Source organism: Vanellus vanellus (assembly GCF_965231255.1).
Source record: "Vanellus vanellus genome assembly, contig: HAP1_SCAFFOLD_987, whole genome shotgun sequence".
NCBI classification, from domain to species: Eukaryota; Metazoa; Chordata; class Aves; order Charadriiformes; family Charadriidae; genus Vanellus; species Vanellus vanellus.
In genome coordinates this window covers 13,956-36,776 of record NW_028126892.1, presented here as the reverse complement: position 1 = coordinate 36,776, position 22,821 = coordinate 13,956, and the positions used below count along the sequence as shown (strand labels likewise).

Genomic DNA, 22,821 nt, shown 5'->3' with positions numbered 1-22,821 from the left:
ACATCACAGATGTGCGCTCTGACGTCACCCTCCCTCACCTCCCCACTGCTGTGACCTCACTACTCCCGCCGCGTGATGTCACACGCGCCCGGGGGAGGCTCTGCCCACCCATGACATCACAGTCGTGCGCTGTGACGTCACCCGCCCTCACCTCCCCACCGCTGTGACCTCACCGCTCCCGTTGTGTGATGATGTCACACGCGCCCAGGGGAGGCCACACCCGCCCATGACATCACAGTTGTGCGCTCTGACGTCACCCGCCCTCACCTCCCCACCGCCGTGACATCACCGCTCCCGTTGTGTGATGATGTCACACACGCCCAGGGGAGGCCGCGCCCGCCCGTGACATCACAGTTGTGCGCTCTGACGTCACCCGCCCTCACCTCCCCACCGCCGTGACATCACCGCTCCCGTTGTGTGATGATGTCACACACGCCCAGGGGAGGCCGCGCCCGCCCGTGACATCACAGTTGTGCGCTCTGACATCACCCGCCCTCACCTCCGCTCCGCCGTGACATCACGGCTCCGGCCGGGTGACGTCGAAAGGCGGGAAGGAGAGGCCGGGGCTGTGGCAGGGGGGTTTATTGGGGGGGGGGGAGGCGGGGGGGGAGCCCCGGGGGGCGCATGCGGGGGGCGGGGGGCGAAGCGGGGGGTCCTGGGCCCCGGCGGGCGGCGGGGGGGCGGCGGCGAGGGGGGTCCGGGGAGCGCTGGGCGGCCCCTGCAAGCAAGGAGAGAGGCGTCAGCCCTGCCTGCGCCCTGCCTGCGCCCTGCCTGTACTCCCTGCCTGCGCCTGAAGCCCTGCCTGCGCCCTGCCTGCGCCCTGCCTGTACTCCCTGCCTGCGCCTGAAGCCCTGCCTGCGCCCTGCTTGCACCCTGATGCCTGCCTGCGCCCTGCCTGTACTGCCTGCCTGCACCTGAAGCCCTGCCTGCGCCCTGCCTGTACTGCCTGCCTGCGCCTGAACCCCTGCCTGCACCCTGCCTGCGCCCTGCCTGTGCCCTGCCCCCCTGCCTGCACCCTGCCTGTACTCCCTGCCTGCACCCTGCCCCCCTGCCTGCGCCCCGCCTGTACTGCCTGCCTGCGCCTGAACCCCTGCCTGCGCCCTGCCTGCGCCCTGATGCCTGCCTGCGCCCTGCCTGTACTCCCTGCCTGCACCTGAAGCCCTGCCTGCACCCTGCCTGCACCCTGCCTGCGCCCTGCCTGCGCCCCGCCTGTACTCCCTGCCTGCGCCTGAACCCCTGCCTGCGCCCTGCCTGCACCCTGATGCCTGCCTGCGCCCTGCCTGTACTGCCTGCCTGCGCCTGAAGCCCTGCCTGCACCCTGCCTGCACCCTGCCTGCGCCCTGCCTGTACTCCCTGCCTGCGTCTGAACCCCTGCCTGCGCCCTGCCTGCACCCTGATGCCTGCCTGCGCCCTGCCTGTACTGCCTGCCTGCGCCTGAAGCCCTGCCTGCACCCTGCCTGCACCGTGAAACCATGCCTGCGCCCTGCCTGTACTCCCTGCCTGCAACCCACCCCCTGCCTGCACCCTGAGGCCCTGCCTGCACTCTGCCTGTACTCCCTGCCTACGCCCTGATACCCTGCCTGCACCCTGCCTGTACTCCCTGCCTGCACCCTGAGACCCTGCCTGCGCCCCGCCTGTACTCCCTGCCTGCGCCTGAACCCCTGCCTGCGCCCTGCCTGCACCCTGATGCCTGCCTGTGCCCTGCCTGTACTGCCTGCCTGCGCCTGAAGCCCTGCCTGCGCCCTGCCTGTACTCCCTGCCTGCACCTGAACCCCTGCCTGCGCCCTGCCTGCGCCCTGCCTGCACCCTGCCCCCTGCTTGCGCCCTGCCTGTACTCCCTGCCTGTGCCTGAAGCCCTGCCTGCACCCTGAGACCCTGCCTGCGCCCTGCCTGTACTCCCTGCCTGTGCCTGAAGCCCTGCCTGCACCCTTCCTGAGCCCTGAGGCCCTGCCTGCACTCTGCCTGCGCCCTGAGATCCTGCCTGCACTCTCTGCCTGCACCTCATCCCTTGTTTGCGCCCTGCCTGTGCCCTGATGCCTGCCTGTGCCCTGCCTGTACTCCCTGCCTGCACCTGAACCCCTGCCTGTGCCCTGCCTGTACTCCCTGCCTGCACCCTGAGACCCTGCCTGCGCCCTGACACCCTGTCTGCGCCCTGCCTGCGCCCTCATGCCTGCCTGCACCCTGATGCCTGCCTGCACCCTGCCTGTACTCCCTGCCTGCGCCTGAAGCCCTGCCTGCACCCTGCCTGCGCCGTGACACCCTGCCTGCGCCCTGCCTGTACTCCCTGCCTGCGCCTGAAGCCCTGCCTGCACCCTGCCTGCGCCGTGACACCCTGCCTGCGCCCTGCCTGTACTCCCTGCCTGTGCCCTGCCCCCCTGCCTGCGCCCTGCCTGCGCCCTGCCCCCCTGCCTGCACCCTGCCTGTACTCCCTGCCTGCACCCTGAGACCCTGCCTGCGCCCTGACACCCTGCCTGCGCCCTGCCTATACTCCCTGCCTGCACCCTGAGACGCTACCTGCGCCCTGACACCCTGCCTGCACCCTGCCTGTACTCCCTGCCTGCACCTGAACCCCTGCCTGCACCCTGCCTGCGCCCTGCCCCCCTGCCTGCACCCTGCCTGTACGCCCTGCCTGCACCCTGCCTGCGCTGTGACACCCTGCCTGCGCCCTGCCTGCACTCCCTGCCTGCACCCCACCCCCTGCCTGCACCCTGAGGCCCTGCCTGCACTCTGCCTGTACTCCCTGCCTGCACTCCCTGCCTGCACCCCACCCCCTGCCTGCACCCTGCCTGTGCCCTGAGGCCCTGCCTGCACCCTGCCTGTACTCCCTGCCTGCACCCTGCCTGTAATGCCTGCCTGCGTCCTGATACCCTGCCTGCACCCTGCCTGCACCCTGAGGCCCTGCCTGCACCCTGCCTGCACTCCCTGCCTGCACCTCACTCCCTGCCTGCGCCCTGAGGCCCTGCCTGCACCCTGCCTGTACTCCCTGCCTGTACTCCCTGCCTGTGCCCTGAGACCCTGCCTACACCCTGCCTGCACTCCCTGCCTGTACCTCACCCCTTGCCTGCACCCTGCCTGCGCCCTGACACCCTGCCTGCACCCTGCCTGTGCCCTGCCGCTGCCTGCACCCTGCCTGCGCCCTGCCTCTGCGCCCTGCCTCTGCAGCCTGCCCACACGCTGCCTACACCCTGCTCCTGCCTGCACCCTGCTCCTGCCTGCGCCCTGCCTGCACCCTGCTGCATCCCGCAGCCTCCCCAGGCCCCATCCCCTCCCTGCCTGCACCCTGCCTGCACCCTGCCCATGCTCTGCTCCTGCAGCTTGCACCCTCCCCATGCCCCCCCCCCTCCCCTCCCCTGCCCACACCCTGCCTGCACCCTGCCCATGCCCTACTTGCAGCCCGCCCACAACCTGCCTGCACCCCGCTCCCGCGCCCTTGTCCTGCCTGCTCCCACTGCTGCCTGCACCCTGCCTGCATCCGCACTGCGACCCGGCAGCACCCCCACTGCATCCTCAGTTGATTCCCGTTGCACCCTCACTCAACCCCTGCGGCAGCCTCAGGTCATTCCCATGGCGTTCCCACTGCATCCCCACTGCATCCTCCACTCATCCCGACTTCATCCCTATGGCATCTTCACTGCATCCTCACGGCATCCTCAGTTCCTTCCCGCTCCATCCCCACTCCATCCCCACTCCATCCCCACTCCATCCTTATGCCATCCCCACTCCATCCCCACTCCATCCCCACTCCATCCTCACCCCATCCTCACCCCATCCCCACTCCTTCCCATCTCCATCCCCACTCCATCCCCACTCCATCCCCACTCCATCCTCACTCCATCCTCACTCCTTCCCATCTCCATCCCCACTCCATCCTTATGCCATCCCCACTCCATCCCCACTCCATCCCCACTCCATCCTCACCCCATCCCCACTCCATCCTCACTGCATCCCCACTTCATCCCCACTCCATCCTCACTCTTTCCCCACCCCTTCCCTACTCCATCCCCACTCCATCCTCACTCCATCCTCACTCCTTCCCCACTCCATCCTCACTCCATCCCCACTCCATCCTCACTCCATCCCTACTCCATCCCCACTCCATCCTCACTCCATCCTCACTCCATCCCCACTCCATCCTCACTGCATCCCCACTTCATCCCCACTCCATCCTCACTCTTTCCCCACCCCTTCCCTACTCCATCCCCACTCCATCCTCACTCCATCCTCACTCCTTCCCATCTCCATCCTCACCCCATCCCCACTCCATCCCCACTCCATCCCCACTCCATCCCCACTCCATCCTCACTCCATCCCCACTCCATCCTCACTCCATCCCCACTCCATCCTCACTCCATCCTCACTCCATCCCCACTCCATCCTCACTCCATCCCCACTCCATCCCCACTCCTTCCCCACTCCATCCCCACTCCATCCCCACTCCATCCCCACTCCATCCTCACCCCATCCCCACTCCATCCCCACTCCATCCCCACTCCTTCCCCACTCCATCCCCACTCCATCCCCACTCCATCCCCACTCCATCCTCACTCCTTCCCATCTCCATCCTCACCCCATCCCCACTCCATCCCCACTCCTTCCCCACTCCATCCCCACTCCATTCCCCCTCCGCCCCAGTTAAATCCCAGCTACACCCCCACCACCCCCGCCACACGCACGTGCCCGCGCCGGCAGCCATCCCCCCCTTTCCTCTAACCCCAAACCAGCCTTCCCAGTAGCCAGGACCGATCCCCGCTCACCACTCCGCCGCTCCATGGCACAACCACCGTCGTCGTTCCCGTTTCCCGTTCCCCCCCCCACTTCCCCGGGGCCGGGATGCCACGCGGTTTGGGCACCGTGGGCGCTTTTTAAATTTACCTTTTCCTGCCAGGAGACTGTGACACAGGTTTTTAAAAATAGCATGTGCTGAGGCGAGGCGTTCGGGGTGGTGTTGCTAAGGGAGAAATTGGATTCAAATCTAGGGCTTCGCCTGCCCGTGCTAACTACTACGGCGCCCTCCCAAAATTAGGGCAGGCAGGGGCTGCGCCCGCCCGCCTGCGTGCATTCACCTCCTGGGACTTAAAAAAAAAAAAAAAAAAAAAAAAGCCCTTCTCCATCCCGAATCGGCACTGAGAAGGATGCTCCATCCCCACTCCGTCCTCACTCCTTCCCATCTCCATGCTCGCTCCATCCCCACTGAACCCCTACTGCATCCTCACTCCATCCCCACTGCATCCTCACTCCATCCTCACTCCGTCCTCACTCCGTCCTCACTCTGTTCCCACTGCATCCCCCCTCCATCCTCACTGCATCCCCCCTCCATCCTCACTGCATCCCCACTCCATCCTCACTCCATCCTCACTCCTTCCCGTCTCCATCCTAACCCCATCCCCACTCCACCCTCACTCCAACCCCACTCCATCCCCACTGCATCCCTACTGCATCCCCACTGTATCCCCACTGCATCCTCACTGCATCCCCACTCCATCATCACTCCTTCCCGTCTCCATCCTCACCCCATCCCCACTCCATCCTCACTCCATCCTCACTCCATCCTCACTCCATCCTCACTCCACCCTCACTCCATCCTCACTGCATCCTCACTGCATCCCCACTCCATCATCACTCCTTCCCATCTCCATCCTCACTCCATCCCCACTCCATCCTCACTCCTTCCCATCTCCATCCCCACTCCATCCCCACTGCATCCTCACCCCATCCCCACTCCATCCCCACTCCATCCCCACTCCATCCCCACTCCTTCCCATCTCCATCCTCACCCCATCCCCACTCCATCCTCACCCCATCCCCACTCCATCCCCACTCCATCCTCACTCCTTCCCGTCTCCATCCTCACTCCATCCCCACTCCATCCTCACTCCTTCCCATCTCCATCCTCACCCCATCCCCACTCCATCCTCACTCCATCCCCACTCCATCCTCACTCCTTCCCATCTCCATCCCCACTCCATCCCCACTCCTTCCCCACTCCTTCCCCACTCCATCCTCACTCCATCCCCACTCCTTCCCCACTCCATCCCCACTCCATCCCCACTGCATCCTCACCCCATCCCCACTCCATCCCCACTCCATCCTCACTCCTTCCGGTCTCCATCCCCACTCCATCCTCACCCCATCCCCACTCCATCCCCACTCCTTCCCCACTCCTTCCCCACTCCATCCTCACCCCATCCCCACTCCTTCCCCACTCCTTCCCCACTCCATCCCCACTCCATCCCCACTCCATCCCCACTCCATCCCCCATCGCCGCGGGGAAGGATGCTCCGAGCAGCTCCCTTATAAAAACAACCTCGTTTTCGGGTGGGATGTAGGGAGATTTGGGACGTACCTAGTCGCCGTTGCGGAGGTCGCCGCCGCGGGTGCTGTTGGCGCACTCGGCGTCCTTGGTTTTCCGATCGATCTCCCCCCCTTTGATCTTCTTGCGGGTCATATGGCCGCGGAAACTAGCCTGGATCTTGGCGGCCGCCGCGTTGGCGTCGGGATCGTCCAAGGGGATGTCCAGGATGTCCTCGTCCAGCTTCGTGCAGGCTCCCTCCTGCCGGCGGCAACGGGAGGGTTACAACCGCTGGCGCCCCAAAAGGGCCGTCCCACCCCCCCCCACCCTAATTTAAGCCGTTAAATAAGGTCCTAAATTAGCCCCTCCGCTAAAAATGAGGATCCTTCGCTAAAAATGAGGGTCTTTTGCTAAAAAGTTGTGTCCTTTGCTAAAAATGAGCGCCCTTCGCTAAAAATGAGGGTCTTTTGCTAAAAAGTTGTGTCTTTTGCTAAAAATTAGCGCCCTTTGCTAAAATTTAACGTCCTTTGCTAAAAATTAGGGTCCTTTGCTCAAAATTAGGGTCCTTTTTGCTAAAAAATTAGGGTCCTTTGCTCAAAATTAGGGTCCTTTGCTCAAAATTAGCGTCATTTGCTAAAAATTAGCGTCCTTCCCTAAAAATTAGCGTCCTTTGCTAAAAATTAGCGTCCTTCGCTAAAAATTAGCGTCCTTCGCTAAAAATTAGGGTCCTTCGCTAAAAATTCCGATCCTCTGCTAAAAATGAGGGTCCCCTGTGGGTGTCTCAGGGACTTCGCAACCAAAGGTGGATCAGGAGCAGATGTTTCCCCCCGGCTCCGCGCTGATCCCTAAATTTGTGTCCCGTCCCCCCCCCGCCCTCCAACCCCGGACCACCGGGCTTGCAAAGAAACCAGCCCCCGGGCCAGCCCCACTGGGGTCGGATCCTGCTCTCCCGCGGGCTGCGATACGGGGAGCGGTTTGGAGACGATGAGGGGGGGGGTTGGATTTTTGGCACGGGGGGGGGGCGATCCCGCTGCACAAGCCGAGCTGGCCGTGCCTCAGTTTCCCCTTCCTTCGCAGCCTGTTGCCTCCTCCTGAATCCCTTCTCAGGGCTTCGGCGGAAAACACCGGGAAATTTGGGAAGGGAGCGATGCCGGAGGGGAGGCGAAGGCTCTTTTCCCCAAGGATAAATCACTGCAGCCCACTCCCCTCCTGCCGCATCCCGCCGGAGCGCTTGGACCCGATGCCGAGGTCAAGGGGGGGCGGGGGGGGAATAAAACAGATGAGATGATGGGAATGAGCCGGAGTCGGATGCTCCGGTGTCGGCAGCGCTGTGGCTGCATCCTTTGCATCACCCCGGGAGCGCCTAAAGGAGTTTTTTTTTTTTGGGGGGGGGGGGGGGGGGGGGTATTTGGAAGCTGTAGATTTGGAGGGGGGGAATGCTCTTCCCTTCCGAGTGTGCCACGGCTCCGCAAAGTTGTTCGGGTTGTTTTACCGTCGCCAAAGGTGAGGGGAGCAAAAGAGCGGCGGCGGCGGCTTAAGTGACGGGTCCGAGATGGAAATGATATGTCCGGGGTGGAAATGTTACAGCCGGGGCTGGAAATCCTATAGCCAGGGGAGAAATCCTATAGCTAGGGGGAGGAAATCCTATAGCCAGGAGAGAAATCCTATATTCCAGGAAGAAATCCTATATTCGAGGGAGAAATCCTATATTCGAGGGAGAAATCCTATATTCGAGGGAGAAATCCTATACGCAGGGGAGAAATCCTATATATGGAGGGGAGGAAACCTATATCCAGGGGAGAAATCCTACCTCCGCGGGAAGGAGATCTTATATCTAGGAGAGAAATCCTATATTCGAGGGAGAAATCCTATATAGAGGGGAGAAATCTTATACAGAGGGGAGAAAATCTATATACGGGGGAAAATCTTATATCCAGGGGAGAAATCTTATATTCAGGGGAGGAAACCCCTATTCAGGGGAGAAATCCCATCTCCAGGGGGAGAAATCCTATCTCCAGGGGGAGAATTCCTATCTCCAAGGGAGAATTCCTATATCTGAGGGGGGAAACCTATATCCAGAGGAGAAATCCTACATCCAGGGGGAGAAATCCTATATCCAGAGGGAGAAATCCTATATCTGGGGGGGGTGAAAACCTGGATCCAGGGGAGAAATCCTATATACAGGGGGAGAAATCCTATATACAGAGGGAGAAATCCTATACACGGGGGAAGAATCTATATCCAGAGGGAGAAATCCTATATGCGGGAGAGAAATTCTGTATCCAAGGGGGAGAAATCCTATATCCAAGGTGGGCTTCGCCTCTCTGGAGGTGCCCGGGAGGGGAGATGGGGGGGGGGGCTTCTCTCCGCACTGCCGGAGCAGGAGAGGGAAAAAGGGGGAAAAGAGGGAGAAAAGGGGGGAAAGGGGGGGAAAAGGAGGAGAAAAGGGGGGAAAAGGGGAAAAGGATGTGCTTTTCTGCCGGATCGGGTCCCCGAGTTGGAGCGAGGGGTGCTCCCCCCTGGGTGGGGGCAGCGGGGTGCACCCCCTGCTCCCCCCAATTTATCCCTTTATCCATAAGCAACCTCCGATCCCGCCTGGAGAGTAATTTGGGGGGGGGGGGAGAGAAAAGCAGAACCCCCATCTGGTGCAATTTGGGGACGAGAAGAGGGGGAGGGAGGCACTTTCCCGAGCGGGATGCCGGCGGCGGCGCGGGGCAGCCGGGCCCAATCCTGAACTGGTGTGAAATGGGGAAGGGGTGAACTGGGGGGGGGGGGGTTTGCAGCAGCGCTGCTTGGAGGGGAGGGGGGGGAACAGAGTCGGTTGAGCTTTTGGGGTGCAGCACCCATCATAGCATTCCCCCCCCCCCCCCAAAAAAAATCCCCTCCGCCGCCCTTCTACCCCAATAATTATTATTAATAATTAAACGGAGATAAGCGCGATGCTGGAGGGGGAAAAAAGGGAGGGGGGGGGTTGGTGGGAAGGGGGGGGGGGGGGCGAAGAAGGGGGGTGGGGGGGGTCACCTACATTGCAGCAGTCCATGGCGGAGGACGGGGTGGGTGGGCACCGATGGGCGAGGGGGCTCCGGCAGGGTCCGGCTTTCCCGGCGACTCTCCCGGCGCGGGTGGCAAGTTGAGCGGAGCCGCTTGCCTACGTAATGCGCTTTTCCTCCCAACGAACCTATCAGCCCCGCGCCCCTGCCAGGCTTTGAGTGTGTGTGTGTGTGTGTGTGTGTGGTTGTGTGGTTGTGTGTGCGCGGGGTGGGTGTTTCTTCTCTTTTTTTTTTTTTTCCTCCAATTTTCTTTTTTTTTTAATTTTTTTTTTTTTTTTTTTTTAACCCGCCTCCGATTTTATTTCGAGGCGCCTCGCCTCGGGACTTTTCGTGCGACACGGAAAATCCCGGGCGGAGGGTCGGGAGTGGATATTGACCGGAGTTTTCGGGGTTCGCCCGCGGCGGGGCGGGTTTAATACGGCAGTGATTTGGGGGGGGGTTCACCCCCCCCCCCCCGCTTTATTCACACCAGGTTGGGGGGTGGGGGGGGGCAAAACCTTCCCGACCTACTTAGGGCTTGGTCCCGAAAGAAGGTGAGGATGAGGATGGCGAGGATGAGGATGGCGAGGATGAGGATGGCGAGGATGAGGATGAGGATGAGGATGAGGATGAGGATGAGGATGAGGACGAGGACGAGGATGAGGATTGTGAGGATGACGCTGGCGGGGATGAGGATGAGGATGGCGAGGATGAAAATGGCAAGGATGAGGATGGCGAGGATGAGGATGAGGATGAGGGCAGCGAGGATGAGGATGATGGCGGCGAGGATGAGGATGATGGAGGCGAGGATGAGGATGGCGAGGATGAGGATGGCAAGGATGAAAATGGCAAGGATGAGGCTGGCAAGGATGAGGATGAGGATGGTGAGGATGAGGATTGTGAGGATGACGCTGGCGGGGATGAGGATGAGGCTGGTGAGGATGAAGGTGGCGAGGAAGAGGATGGCGAGGATGAGGATGGAGAGGATGAGGATTGTGAGGATGAGGCTGGCGAGGATGAGGCTGGCGAGGATGAGGATGAAGGTGGCAAGGAAGAGGATGGCGAGGATGAGGATGGAGAGGATGAGGCTGGTGAGGATGAGGATGAGGATGGCAAGGATGAGGATGGCGAGGATGAGGATGAGGCTGGTGAGGATGAGGCTGGCGAGGATGAGGATGAAGGTGGCAAGGAAGAGGCTGGCGAGGATGAGGATGAGGATGGAGAGGATGAGGATGAAGATGGCAAGGATGAGGATGACGAGGATGAAGACAGCGAGGATGAGGCTGGTGAGGATGAGGATGGTGAGGATGAGGATGAAGGTGGTGAGGATGAGGATGGCAAGGATGAGGATGAGGATGGCGAGGATGAGGATGAGGATGGCGAGGATGGCACCCACTGAAGCCCCGGGGGTGCTGCGCCCAAACGCAGAGGAGGGCGCTCCCCCTTTTGGGGTTCAGGGGGTCCCTTCCCTTGCTCGCAAGAGCGTCCCACCCACTCCCCCCACCCCAAATTCGGGGTGTTTTCCAGCCCGATCGGCAAAACCAGCCATTTTTCCGGCCCTCGGTGCAATTTGGGAACCCCACCTTTGCCCTCGGAGCACGCCGAGGGGCCGGTGCCGGGAAGGGGGAGGGGGGGGACACCCCAGGAAAAAACGGGGAGCCCCAGGGCGATGCAAGGGGGTGCAGCCGGCGGCCCCCCGCCTCGCCCGCCTCGCTCGCCTCTAATCCGGGTTTGGGAGTTGCTAAGCAACCGCATAAGTCGCCCATGGGCTCCGCACGCCGATGCCGGCTCCGGCCGGCCCCCAAAAGGCGCTGTGGCCCCCCCCAGCCGGGTACCGGCACCCCCCGGGCTGCCGGTGCTGCTCTGCCCGGTCGGACTTGCCCACCCCTCAGTCACTGTCCCCATCCTTGTCCCCTTGCCCATGCCGGTCCCGACCTCAACGCCATCGCTATCTTTGTCCCCGTCCCCATCCCTGTTCCCATCCCTGTCTCCATCTCTGTCACGGAGGCCGCTCCAGCTGGGGTGCAGGCGGTGATGCCTCCCGCCCCCCAACATCCATCCCCAGCTCCCCAGGGCACCCAGACCACCCTGTTCCCCATCCCCATCCCATCCCCATCCCCATCCGCATCCCAGCCCCATCCCAGCCCCATCCTATTCCCATCCCCATCCCATCCCCATCCCATCCCCATCTCTATCCTCATCCCATCCCCATCCCATCCCATCCCCATCCCCATCCCCATCCCAACCCCATCCCCATGCCCATCCCATTCCATCCCCATCCCATCCCATTCCCATTCACATCCCCATCCCATCCCCATCCCATCCCATCCCATCCCATCCCATCCCATCCCATCCCATCCCATCCCATCCCCATCCCCATTCCAATCCCATCCCTATCCCCATGCCCATGCCCATGCCCATGCCCATGCCCATCCCATCCCCTTCCCATCCCCATCCCCATCCCATCCCATCCCATCCCCATTCCCATTCCCATCCCCATCCCATTCCCATCCCATCTCCATGCCATCCCCATCTCTATCCCCATCCCATCCCCTTCCCATTCCCATCCCATCCATATCCCCATCCCCATCCCTATCCCCATCACTATCCCTATCCCCACCATCCCATCCGTATCCCCATCCCCAACACCCTCCCCATCCCTATCCCCAATCCCATCCCCATCCCCTTCCCTATCCCCATCCCCCCCATCCCATCCCCATCCCTATCCCCATCCCCATCCCCATCCTTATCCCCAATCCCATCCCCACCCCCTTCCCTATCCCTATCCCCCCCATCCCATCCGTATCCCCATCCCCAACCCCATCCCCATCCCTATCCCCAATCCCATCCCCATCCCCTTCCCTATCCCCATCCCCCCCATCCCATCCCCATCCCTATCCCCATCCCCATCCCCATCCCCATCCCCATCCCCATCCCCATCCCCATCCCCATTCATATCCCCATTCGTATCCCCATCCCTATCCCATCCCATCCCATCCCATCCCACCCCACCCCATTCCATCCATATCCCCATCCCTATCCCTTTCCCATCCCATCCGTATTCCTATCCCCATCCCATCCCCATCCCCATCCCCATCCCAACCCCATCCCCATCCCCATCCCATCCCATCCCATCCCATCCCATCCCATCCCATCCTTATCCCCATCCCCATCCCCATCCCACTACGATGCAAAATGCCGGGAGGATCATCCCGGTAAAAACTCCAAAATGCACAAAACTGGGGCGGGGGGGGGGGGGGGGGGGAGGAGGAATTTGGGAGCGGTTTCAACCCGGGAGTGATGGGTGCCGTGTTTTTCCGGCGGTCGGCACCCTGTTTTTCCAGCGGCGCACGGCTTCATCCTACCACACACCCCCCCCACACACACACAACACACTCCTTCCCCAAATTCCGCTCGGGCCACGACCCACCCCCCACCCCCCCCACCCCCTCCCCGGTCCTGGCAGAGCCGCCGAGCTCCGGCGTCTCCCGCCGGCTGCGGCTGCGGAGGAGGGATGCGAAATGCCAGAACATTTCTAATCGTTATCGGCGAGTTTTGAGCCCGTTCCAGGCTCTGCGTTTTCCTTTTCCCAAGAGGGCCCCCCCCCCCCCTTCTCCCCCCGTCTCCCTCTCCATCCCAAGAAAACAACCCCCCCCCCTCCCAAAACGGAATAACGGGGGGGCGATGTTTTTCCGACTGTTCCGGGGCATCCCCGTTTCTATAAAACAACTCTTTGTTTTTTTTGTCGTTTGGGGGTTTGGTTTGGTTTTTTTTTTTTTGGAAGGGCGGGGGGGAGGGGGGGGGGTTGGGAACGGGGATGGGGGCGCCAATGGATGGGAACCATCCCGCCGTCGCCGTTTGAGATGGTGGCGCCGAGGTGTTAAAAATTCCGAAGCGGGAGCCAGCAGCCGGTGCCGGGTAGTGGTGGTGGTGGGGGGGGACACAAGGAGGGGGGGGGGGGTCATGGCATCGCCGGTTGGCATCACCCCCCCCCTCCCCCTTTTCCATCCCTCCTGGAATGGGATGGAGATGGGGGGGGGGGGGGGGCGCTTCCTAAAATTCCAAGGAGCGCTCGGAAAGGTTGGAGGTGGGGGGGGGGGGATGTGGAAGAGGAGCAATGTCACATCCCTCCTTCAAGCGGGGCCGCTATTAAATTTTCGTCGTCCTCCGGGGATGGAGGGCCCTAAATATAGAACCTTAAAATATCATTTCGAGCTCAGCTCCAGCTCCCAAACCCGGAGGGTTTTTTTTTTTGGGGGGGGGGGGAGGGGGGGGATTCAGGGAAAAAAAAAAAAAAAAAAAAAAAAAATTGGTAAATCAAATCCAATCCCAGGCGAGGCTCCGTTAATAACGGCGGGGACCTCATTAAGAAGAAATTCTCATTAAAAAAAAGAAATTAAAAAATAAAAAAAAAGAGCCGCGGGGCCCCGGTCCCGAGAGAAGGGCAAAGGAGCCCGGTGGGAAAATTTGAGGGGTTTTTGGGGTCTTTTTGTTGGGTTTTTGGGTTGGGGGGCGGGTTTTTGTGGGGTTTTTGGGGTTTTTTTTTCGAGTGGCGGCGCCTCGTTTGGGGTTCGGATGTTGCCACAAATTGGGGCGGGGGGGGGGAGGGGGAAGTAGTTTGAGGACAAGCCCCGGGGGGGGTCGCCCTTTTTAAAGAGGGTTAGAAGGGCGGCGTGCCACTTCTTCCGGAAGGAATTTTGGGGAGGAATCACGGCGTTTTGGTGGCCGTCGGCTCCCCCCGCTGCTGTTTTGGGTTCAAATAGCCTTTTTTTTTTTTTTTTGGGGGGGGGGGGGAGGGGGTGTGGGCGCTGTGTCCCTTACCGCGTCCGTGGATTCAACGCTGCCTGCCTTCTCCTCCTCCTTCTCCTTGTCCTCTTTCTCCTCACCCTGGGGGAAAAGCAGGAAAATCCACAATTTAGGTGACGCGGGACAAGGACGGCGAGGACAGGGGAGGACGGGGGGGGGGGGAGATCCCAAGCCCGATCCCATCTCCGGAGGGGATGTAAGGGGGGGGGACAGGGAGAGGAGCCCACCTGGAAAGGGGGCTGGGGGAGAAGGTGGTCCTCCAGCCGGGCTTCCGGCATCGCCGGGCGGGTCGAGGTGCCTGGGAAAAGAGGAGGTGGGATGGAGGGTGGGATGGGGACACGGGGAAGGCCTGGCACCCCGGGGACGGGCACGCGGGGCAGGGCGGGTGTCCCTCGGGATGGGGACACGGGGTAGGAGTGATGTTCTCTGGGTGATGGGCACGTGGGATGGGCATGACACCATGGGTGATGGGGACACGGGGCAGGAGTGATGCTCTGGGTGATGGGCACGTGGCACGGGCATGACACCATGGGTGATGGGCACGTGGGATGGGGATGACACCATGGGTGATGGGGACACGGAGCTCGAGTGATGTTCTGGGTGATGGGCACGTGGGACGGGCATGACACCATGGGTGATGGGCACAAGGGACAGGCATGACACCATGGGTGATGGGGACATGGGGCAGGAGTGATGCTCTGGGTGATGGGCACAAGGGACAGGCATGACACCATGGGTGACAGGGACACGGGGCAGGAGTGATGCTCTGGGTGATGGGCACGTGGGATGGGCATGACACCACGGGTGATGGGGACATGGGGCAGGAGTGATGTTCTGGGTGATGGGCACGTGGCACGGGCATGACACCATGGGTGATGGGCACGAGGGACAGGCATGACACCATGGGTGACAGGGACACGGGGCAGGAGTGATGTTCTGGGTGATGGGCACGTGGCACGGGCATGACACCATGGGTGATGGGCACGAGGGACAGGCATGACACCATGGGTGACAGGGACACGGGGCAGGAGTGATGTTCTGGGTGATGGGCACGTGGGACGGGCATGACACCATGGGTGACAGGGACATGGGGCAGGAGTGATGCTCTGGGTGATGGGCACGTGGGATGGGGATGACACCATGGGCGATGGGGACATGGGGCAGGAGTGATGCTCTGGGTGATGGGCACATGGGATGGGGATGACACCATGGGTGATGGGCACAAGGGACAGGCATGACACCATGGGCGATGGGCACATTGGGACGAGAGTGACGCTCTGGGTGATGGGGACACGTGGCAGGAATGATGCTCTGGGTGACAGGCACTTGGGGCAGGCATGACGCCATGGGTGACGGGCACAAGGGGAAGGTCTGATGCCCTGAGTGACGGGCACAGGGGGCAGACACGACGCCGTGGCTGATGGGCACACGGGACAGGCACAACACGGTGGGCAATGGGCACATGGGGCAGGCCTGACGGCCAGGGTGATGGGCACACGGGGAAGGTCTGAGGCCCTGGGCCATGGGCATGTGGGGCAGGAGTGACACCATGAGCGATGGGCACGTAGAACAGGCACAACACCACGGGCGACGGGCATATGGGGCAGGCCTGATGCCGGGGGCGATGGGCACGTGGGGCGGGCATGACGCCATGGGCAACGGGCACAAGGGGCAGGAGTGGCGCTCTGGGTGACGGGCACATGGGACAGGCAGGACGCCGTGGGCGATGGACACGCGGGGCAGGAGTGACGCCAGGAGCGACGGGCAGGCGGGACGGGCACACCGCCGCGGGCGACGGGCACAAGGGGGTAGACCTGTCGCCCCGGGCGACGGGCGCACGCGGCAGGCCTGACGCCGGCCAGGATGGGCCGGCACCGCGGCGCGGGGCAGGGGGTGGAGGCGCAGGGATGGCTGCTGCCGGTGGGACCACTCACCCTCTCTCTGCTCCAGCAGCGTTTGGAAGTGCTGAGCAGCGAAGGCCACCACATCGCTGGGCTGCGCCCGCAGCGCCTCCAGCGCCAGCCCCTCCAGCAGGTTCTGGAAGCCGGCGGGCAGCCGGAGAGGGGTGTTGGAGAAGGGAACGGACATGGCCGCCTCTCCCGGGCCCCCCTGCAGCGGTACCGCTGGGCTCAGCCTCCATCCGCACCGGGCGGCGCCGGGATTCGAACCGGCGGCCTTCAGGTGGCGGGAGGCGGCGCAGCCGCTAGGGGGCGCTCCCCCCGCCCATCACGCCCGCCGCGCCTGCGCACGGCCGCCCTCCCACCGCGCGTGCGCGGCGGCGGCCTGGGCGAGGCGGGGTGAGCGGTCGCGGAGGGCCCCCGTTCCCCGGTGTGTCCCCGTCGCCCACCGCCCCCCCCCCCCCCCTCCCGCACGCCGCGGTGTCCCCCGGTTCCCCCCGGTGTCCCCCCACCCTCTTCCCTCGGTTTCGCCACCCTCAGCCCCGGCCCCTCCCCGCCCACCCGGCTAGGCCGCGCCGCCGCCTCTGCCTGTGGTGAGGACGCTGTCGCTTAGCAACCGCCCCCCCACACCGTCTGCCGTGCGTAGACCACGCCCCCACGCTTAGACCACGCCCATTAGGGGGCGTGGTTTGCAGCGGGGGCGGGGCCTGGCGGGACACGGGGCGGCGGTGCCCTCCCGCCCCGTTGTTCCCCCCACCAGGATGGCGGCGTGGGCGCTGCTGGTGCTGGCTCCGGTGGCGGCAGGTAAAGGGCTGGGGTGGACCCCTCCCCTTGGCCCCGCTTCGGGGTCCTTGCCACCCCCTCCGGCCATGTTTTGAGGCCTTTGGTACCCCCAGAGCCCTTCTTCGGGACCCCCCCCGGCCCCGCTTGGATGGCCTTTGCCACCCCTCCATCCCCATTTCGATGCCCCTGGCAGCCCCCCCACATCCCCTCTTCAACATCCTCGGCACCCCCCCAGCCCCTCTTCGATCCCCTTTCAACCTCCCCCCCCCAGCCCCTCTTTGACGCCTTTGGCACCGAATCCCACTTTGATGCCCTTGGCCCCCCCCCAGCCCCTCTTCGGCCCCCTTTCCCCCCCCCCCCCCCCCAGCCCCCCTTCGATCCCCTTGGCACCCCCAAGCCCCTCTTTGAAGCCTTTGGCACTCCCCGAGTCCCACTTCGATGCCCTTGGCATCCCCCCCATTCCCTCTTTGACACCTTTGCCCCCCCCAGCCCTTCTTTGGTCCCCTTTGAACCCTCCCCCCCCCCCCAGACCTTCTTTGCACTCCCACATCCCCTCTTCAACACCATTGGGACCCCCCCAGCCCCTCTTTGATCCCCTTTGAACCCCCCCCCAGCCCCTCTTTGACACCTTTGGCACCAAATCCCTCTTTGGCCCCCTTTGCACCCCCCCAGCCCCTCTTTGGCCCCCTTGGCACCCCCCCAGCCCCTCTTCGATCCCCTTGGCACCCCCAAACCCCTCTTCGAAGCCTTTGGCACCCCCCCAGCCCCACTTCAATGCCCTTTGTACCCCTCCATCCCCACTTCGAGGCCCTCAACATCCCCCCCCCCCCCCGCCAGCCCCTCTTCGACGCCCTTGGCACCCCTCAGCCCCACTTTGACGCCCTTGGCACCCCGCAGACCTTCTGCGACGCCCTTGGCGCGTCGCTGCCGCCGTGGGACGATGCTTTACGTAAGGCGGGAGTCGCATGCGGCTCCTCGGCGGCATCTCGTGGGCTCTCCTCCCTTCCCTCCTCCCAGCCGCTTTTTATAGCCTCCAGTCTCTTCCCCGTCGTCTCGGGTTTTATTTTTTTTCTTCTTCTCCTCCGACTCGGATTTTTGGTTGTTTTTTTTTGTTTTTTTTTTTTTTTTTTTATGTAACTTCATCTTTCCCGGAGCCTCTTCGCATGAGACAAGTGGGACCGGCGCCGGGGCTGATTTCAGAGAGGCCGAGGACATCATTTCTTTCCTTCGTTAAACCCAGCCTGGGACGAGCTGCGGAGGATTTGGGGGCTCTGTGAGCCCCAGTTTGATGGCTACAACGGGCATCGCCGCCCACATCACCTCTCCACACCCTGCAAACGTTGCCCTGACCCCCTTTCAAGCGCCGTTTTATTTTCACGCCCCCAAAACGGGGCTTTTGGGGGTGTCAGGGCTGAGACTTCTGCTTTCCCCACCACCACCGCTGACGGCACCTTTGCCGGTGCCATGTGCTCGGTGTTTCCTATCCCCCCACTCGCCAAACTTTTTTTTTTTTTTTTTTTTTTCCAGGGAAAAATACGTCAGGACATAGTTATTAGCGAGGCTGGGCTGGGGGGGGGAAACACTCCCGTATGGTTTTTAGAAGAATTTTTTACCGAAATCCGTAGCCAAACTGTGTAACGCTTGCTCCCGGGCTTTGGGAGGTGACTTCCCTCGTAGGGCTTGGCTCTCCTGGGGATTCAAATCCTGCTGCTTCCTCAGCTCCTCCGTGATTTTAACCACCGTAAGGTTGACCAGGACTGAAGGAAGCTCTAAGTTAAGCAGGATCTCAAATAATCTGTCTTTAAGATGGAGTCGGAGGCTGTGCCGGGGATTTTCCTCGTGGTTTTTTGCTTCCGGGCGATGACGTTTGCGCTCTCTCTCCATCTTAGGGGCGACGTTTGGCTTCGCCTCCTACTACGGCCACCACATGGTGTTGCAGAAGGAGCCGGCGGGGGCCACGGTGTGGGGCTACGGGGAGCCGGGGGCTGCCGTGACCGTGGTTCTCTCCGGGGACGGTGGCCTCATCGTCATGAAGAAGACGGCGCAAGTTAAAGGTCGGTCCTAAACCCTCGCAGGGCAACCGGGACCGGTGGTTTTGGTGGCCGAGGAGCACGTCTGAGCTCCAAGCTCATCAGACATCCCCCTCCCCGCCAACACCGGCCTTTGCTCACTTCGGTTTCCCAACAGCGGGATCCCGTAGGCGCCGAGCGGGAGCCGAGCTGCCGCTGGAGTGGGTGGCACAGCGTAGGCTTGAGCCGAACGATGAGGCTGCGGAGGGGAGAGAGGTGGTGGGGGGGGGGGGGGGCGGATTTAGCTCTTCTCCCTGTCAAAACCATCTCCGGGGAAATCTCCAGAGCGCTCCTGGCTCCCCTTATTTTTTTTTTTTTTGGTTTTTTGGACGTTTCCCTCCCCTCTCTCGGAGGATCTCGCTGGCGATCTCTAAGCCCTGAGGATGAAGGATGTCGGCGCTGCAGGCAGAGCCTTCCTCGGGGCTGGGGGTGGTGCTCGGAGGCATCTCAAATCTCAGCTGGTGGCCTCATTCCCTGCCCAGGGAGCTCGTCACCTTTTTGGGGGTGAAACTGCTGCCGAAAGGGCTCCTCCACAAGCTGGAGAGCCCGGAGGCGTCTTGTGAGAGAGCAGCGATCTGCCGCTACTGGGAGATCTGCAGGATGCGGCCCCAGCCAGGCCAGAAAATCCACACTAAGCTCCAGCAGAATATCTTTACGCCTCGATTCGGCGCCTCTAAAATTAGCTGGAGACATCGCAGTGTCACACACACCAAGCTGCTCCTGTAATCCCAGTTCCTCCCAGCAGCTTCTGCTCTGACACACATTCGTCTTCGAGATTTTCTTTTTAACCCCTAAGTCTCTGCAGGAGGAAAGACCCCTCCGATGGCTTCCAAAATCCATTTCCCTGTCCTGGCTCTGCAGTGGGAAAGCTTTCCCTTGTTGTCCTGTCCATCCCCACCGGGTGCTGGTCACCCATCCCGCCTCTTTGCGAAGGTCTTGAGGTCTTCCTAGGGGAAAGCTAAGCGCTATCTTCTTCTTCTAGGACCTTCTGGGATGTGGACAACTGTCTTGGACCCTATGGATCAGGGCGGTCCCTACACGCTGACAGCCGGGCAGGGCTCGGAGAACGTGACGCTGCGGGACATCTACTTTGGGGACGTCTGGCTTTGCAGCGGGCAGAGCAACATGGTGATGACGGTCTCGCAGGTAAGCCCCCCCGGCCCGGCCCCGATCCTTCTGGGATCAGGCAGGGAAGCGCCTTGCCCGCTCCCAACCCTTCCCTAGATCGCCAACGCCAGCCAGGAGCTCGCCGACGCCGCTCGCTACCCTTATGTCCGCATCTTCGCCGCAGCGCCCGCCCGCTCCCACGTGGAGCTGGAGGACCTGGAGCGCGTCAACTTGCCGTGGTCCATCCCGACGGCCGGTGAGTGCAACGTGCCTCCAAAAAAAAAAAAAAAGAAAAAGCCTGGAATCGGCTTTTTTTCCCCCCCCCGCAGCTTTTTCTCTTTTTGCTCTTTTTTGAACAGAAAACCTGGGCCATGGGAATTTCACCTACTTCTCGGCTGTCTGCTGGCTGTTGGGGCGCTACCTCTACGAGGTTCTGCGGTACCCCGTGGGGCTGGTGGAGGCGGCCTGGGGGGGCACCCCCATAGAGGCTTGGTCCTCCCCGAGGGCTCTGCGGGCCTGCGGGCTCTCGGAGGACGCAGGGAGGTGAGAGAAGAGGCGGTGGAAACACCTCCTGCCCCGCGCCACGCTTCTTTTGGGGGGTGTCATCGCCCCTGCCGCTCTTGGGGGTGGGGGGCATCCTCCAAGCCCTTCCCATCCCACCTCCTCCTCTCCCCTCCGTCCATCTTTTTACCCGCTCTGGGTAAAATCCCCTCCCACTGGGGACATTTCAGCGGGTAAAGGGAATGGGGTAAAGAGCCCAGGGCTCCCCTTTGTTCTGGAGCCCCCCCGGGTTTGCATTTTGCACCCCCTTTAAGCCCGGCTCCGTCTTCCAGCATCTCCCCACACCAGCAGCTCTCCGGCCCGCAAACGCCCTCCGTGCTCTGGAACGCCATGATCCACCCGCTGCTCAACATGACCCTGCGGGGCATCGCTTGGTACCAGGGTAAAACCTCCTCCCGCGCCCCCCCTCCAAAATTTTCTCCCCTCAGCCCCCCCACCGCTATCCCACCGACCCCTCTCTTTTGGGGCCAGGGGAGGCCAACGCCTTCCTGCACACGGAGCTGTACAACTGCACCTTCCCCGCGCTCATCGCCGACTGGCGTTGGGCTTTCCACGCCGGCTCAGCCGGGCAGACAGAACCGCTCCTCCCGTTCGGCTTCGTGCAGGTGAGGGGGGGTGACGGGGGACAAGGGGCAGGACCCCCACCCAACCTGCGGGGACAGCGCCGGGACGCTCGGGGAGGTTTTATCCATTCCTTGCGCACTTCCAAGTCAGTGGGAGGGAGAGGACGTTGTAAATGCGTGGGCAGATCCTGCCGGGTGCCGAATCCCTGGGCAGGAACCGCAGCGGCCATTTTTGGGACCAATGGCCGAGCCGCTTCCCCGGGGGGTGTGTGTGTGTGCGTGTGTGTGCGTGCGTGTCCCTCCCAACTCTGCCTTGCAGTTGTCCACCTATCGCCGGCAGAGCCCGGACGACAGCTTCGCCCGTCTCCGCTGGCACCAAACAGCCGATTTGGGGGTTGTCCCCAACGCCAGGATGCCCGGCACCTTCATGGCCGTGGCCATGGATCTGTGCGATGAACGCTCTCCCTACGGCAGGCGAGTACGGGGCGGCGGGTGCGCAAGGGACAAAGCGATCGGGTACCAACCCCGCACCTCCCTCCTCTTCCTCGGCAGCATCCACCCCCGGGACAAGCAGAACGTGGCCCACCGGCTGCAGCTGGGCACCCGGGCCGTGGCGTACGGGGAGAAAGACCTGATTTTCCAGGGGCCGTATCCCACCCGGGCCGTCCTGGAGGTGACCAGGGGGCTGCTAAACCTCACCTACAGCCAGGAGCTCGTCTGCCGTCAGAGGGACACGCGGGCATTCGAGGTGAGGAGGAGGGGGGAAAGCTTCCCCCCCCCCCCCGGGCTGGAAGAGGGAAGGAGGAAGAGAAACCTTGATGGAGGTTTTTTCGTCCCCCGTCCCCCCTCCCTCCCCCCAGGTCTGCTGCTCCAGCCAGCCGTCCCCGTGCAGCTGGCTGCCGGCACCCGTGGTGGCAGTGAGGTCCCACACGGTGACGCTGGCCCTGGCCGGCTGCGGGACGCTGGTGGTGGCCCTGCGCTACGCCTGGGCCGAGTGGCCCTGCGAATACCAGTCCTGCGCCCTCTACAACACCCAGGGGCTGCCCGCACCCCCTTTCCTCCTGGACGCCCTCCCCGCGGGGCGCTCCGAACCCGCCGGAGGGAGAGAGCTGCTCCTCCGCCCCGGCTCCTGGTTCTCCCGAGGGATTTAGGCGTGGGGACGACACGGAGGGAGCTCAGACCTGTCGCAAAGCGGCTCAGGGCTGCTGGCACCCGCGCCTTTCCGATTCGGGGAGGCGGCTGGCTTGATGACTGTCTGACTAATTAAAACACTTTCCAGCTCCTCTTTGGCCCGAAGTCAAGGCTGCAGAGGGAGAAAAAAAAAAAAAAAAAGCAAGCCAATTTAAAATGAAATTCATACGAAAATGATGTTAAGATGAGCAGCAGGACACACGTGTCCCTGCCCGTGGAGCTGCTCCGGGACACCCCCCTGGGGACACCCCAACTTCCCAGGGCGCCCTGACCCCCTTCCGCCCCCCCACCCCCGGCAGGGTGCTCGCAGGATCCAGGGAGCAGCTTCCCTTCTGCGGGGTGGGGAGAGAGGAGCCAAAAAAAACCCCACCCCAATCCCAAAATGCTGGGGCTGGGACACGGAGCCGCAGAGGGCGTGTGGCTTTGTAGCAGTAGTTGGTGCCTTCCACCTCCCTGCCGTAATAAATAGGTAATAAACCAGCTCATTTTATTCTTGGAGCCTTTTTTTTTCTTCTTTTTTTTTTT

The 22,821-nt window shown here is 62.4% G+C and overlaps 2 protein-coding genes across 7 annotated transcripts; one reads left to right on the top strand and one right to left on the bottom strand.

Moving 5' to 3' along the window:
• Nucleotides 1-617: 617 nt before the first annotated feature.
• Nucleotides 618-17,874, bottom strand: LOC309685684 (neurogranin). 6 transcript variants are annotated; one of them, XR_014270481.1, is made up of 7 exons: nucleotides 17,705-17,874; nucleotides 16,059-16,233; nucleotides 14,352-14,422; nucleotides 14,140-14,205; nucleotides 6,344-6,550; nucleotides 4,873-4,948; nucleotides 638-718 (listed from the first exon to the last, which is right to left on the bottom strand). XR_014270481.1 is itself a non-coding variant. In XM_082501412.1 (6 exons), exons 2-5 carry the CDS (start codon nucleotides 16,210-16,212, stop codon nucleotides 6,344-6,346), a joined length of 498 nt encoding a protein of 165 aa, XP_082357538.1. In that variant the 5' UTR covers nucleotides 16,213-16,233; nucleotides 17,705-17,874; the 3' UTR covers nucleotides 618-718. The 6 variants fall into 6 exon arrangements, 4 of the variants coding, with proteins under 4 accessions (XP_082357538.1, XP_082357539.1, XP_082357540.1 ...); XM_082501412.1 differs by lacking the exon at nucleotides 4,873-4,948 and having other exon boundaries at nucleotides 618-718; XM_082501413.1 differs by lacking the exons at nucleotides 4,873-4,948; nucleotides 17,705-17,874 and adding an exon at nucleotides 16,584-16,601 and having other exon boundaries at nucleotides 618-718.
• LOC309685682 (sialate O-acetylesterase-like) lies at nucleotides 16,739-22,786 on the top strand. Its single transcript, XM_082501411.1, has 10 exons — nucleotides 16,739-16,826; nucleotides 18,695-18,859; nucleotides 19,857-20,020; nucleotides 20,099-20,237; nucleotides 20,341-20,524; nucleotides 20,815-20,924; nucleotides 21,014-21,147; nucleotides 21,425-21,579; nucleotides 21,658-21,853; nucleotides 21,966-22,786. Exons 1-10 carry the CDS (start codon nucleotides 16,784-16,786, stop codon nucleotides 22,254-22,256), a joined length of 1,581 nt encoding a protein of 526 aa, XP_082357537.1. The 5' UTR covers nucleotides 16,739-16,783; the 3' UTR covers nucleotides 22,257-22,786.
• Nucleotides 22,787-22,821: the final 35 nt, after the last annotated feature.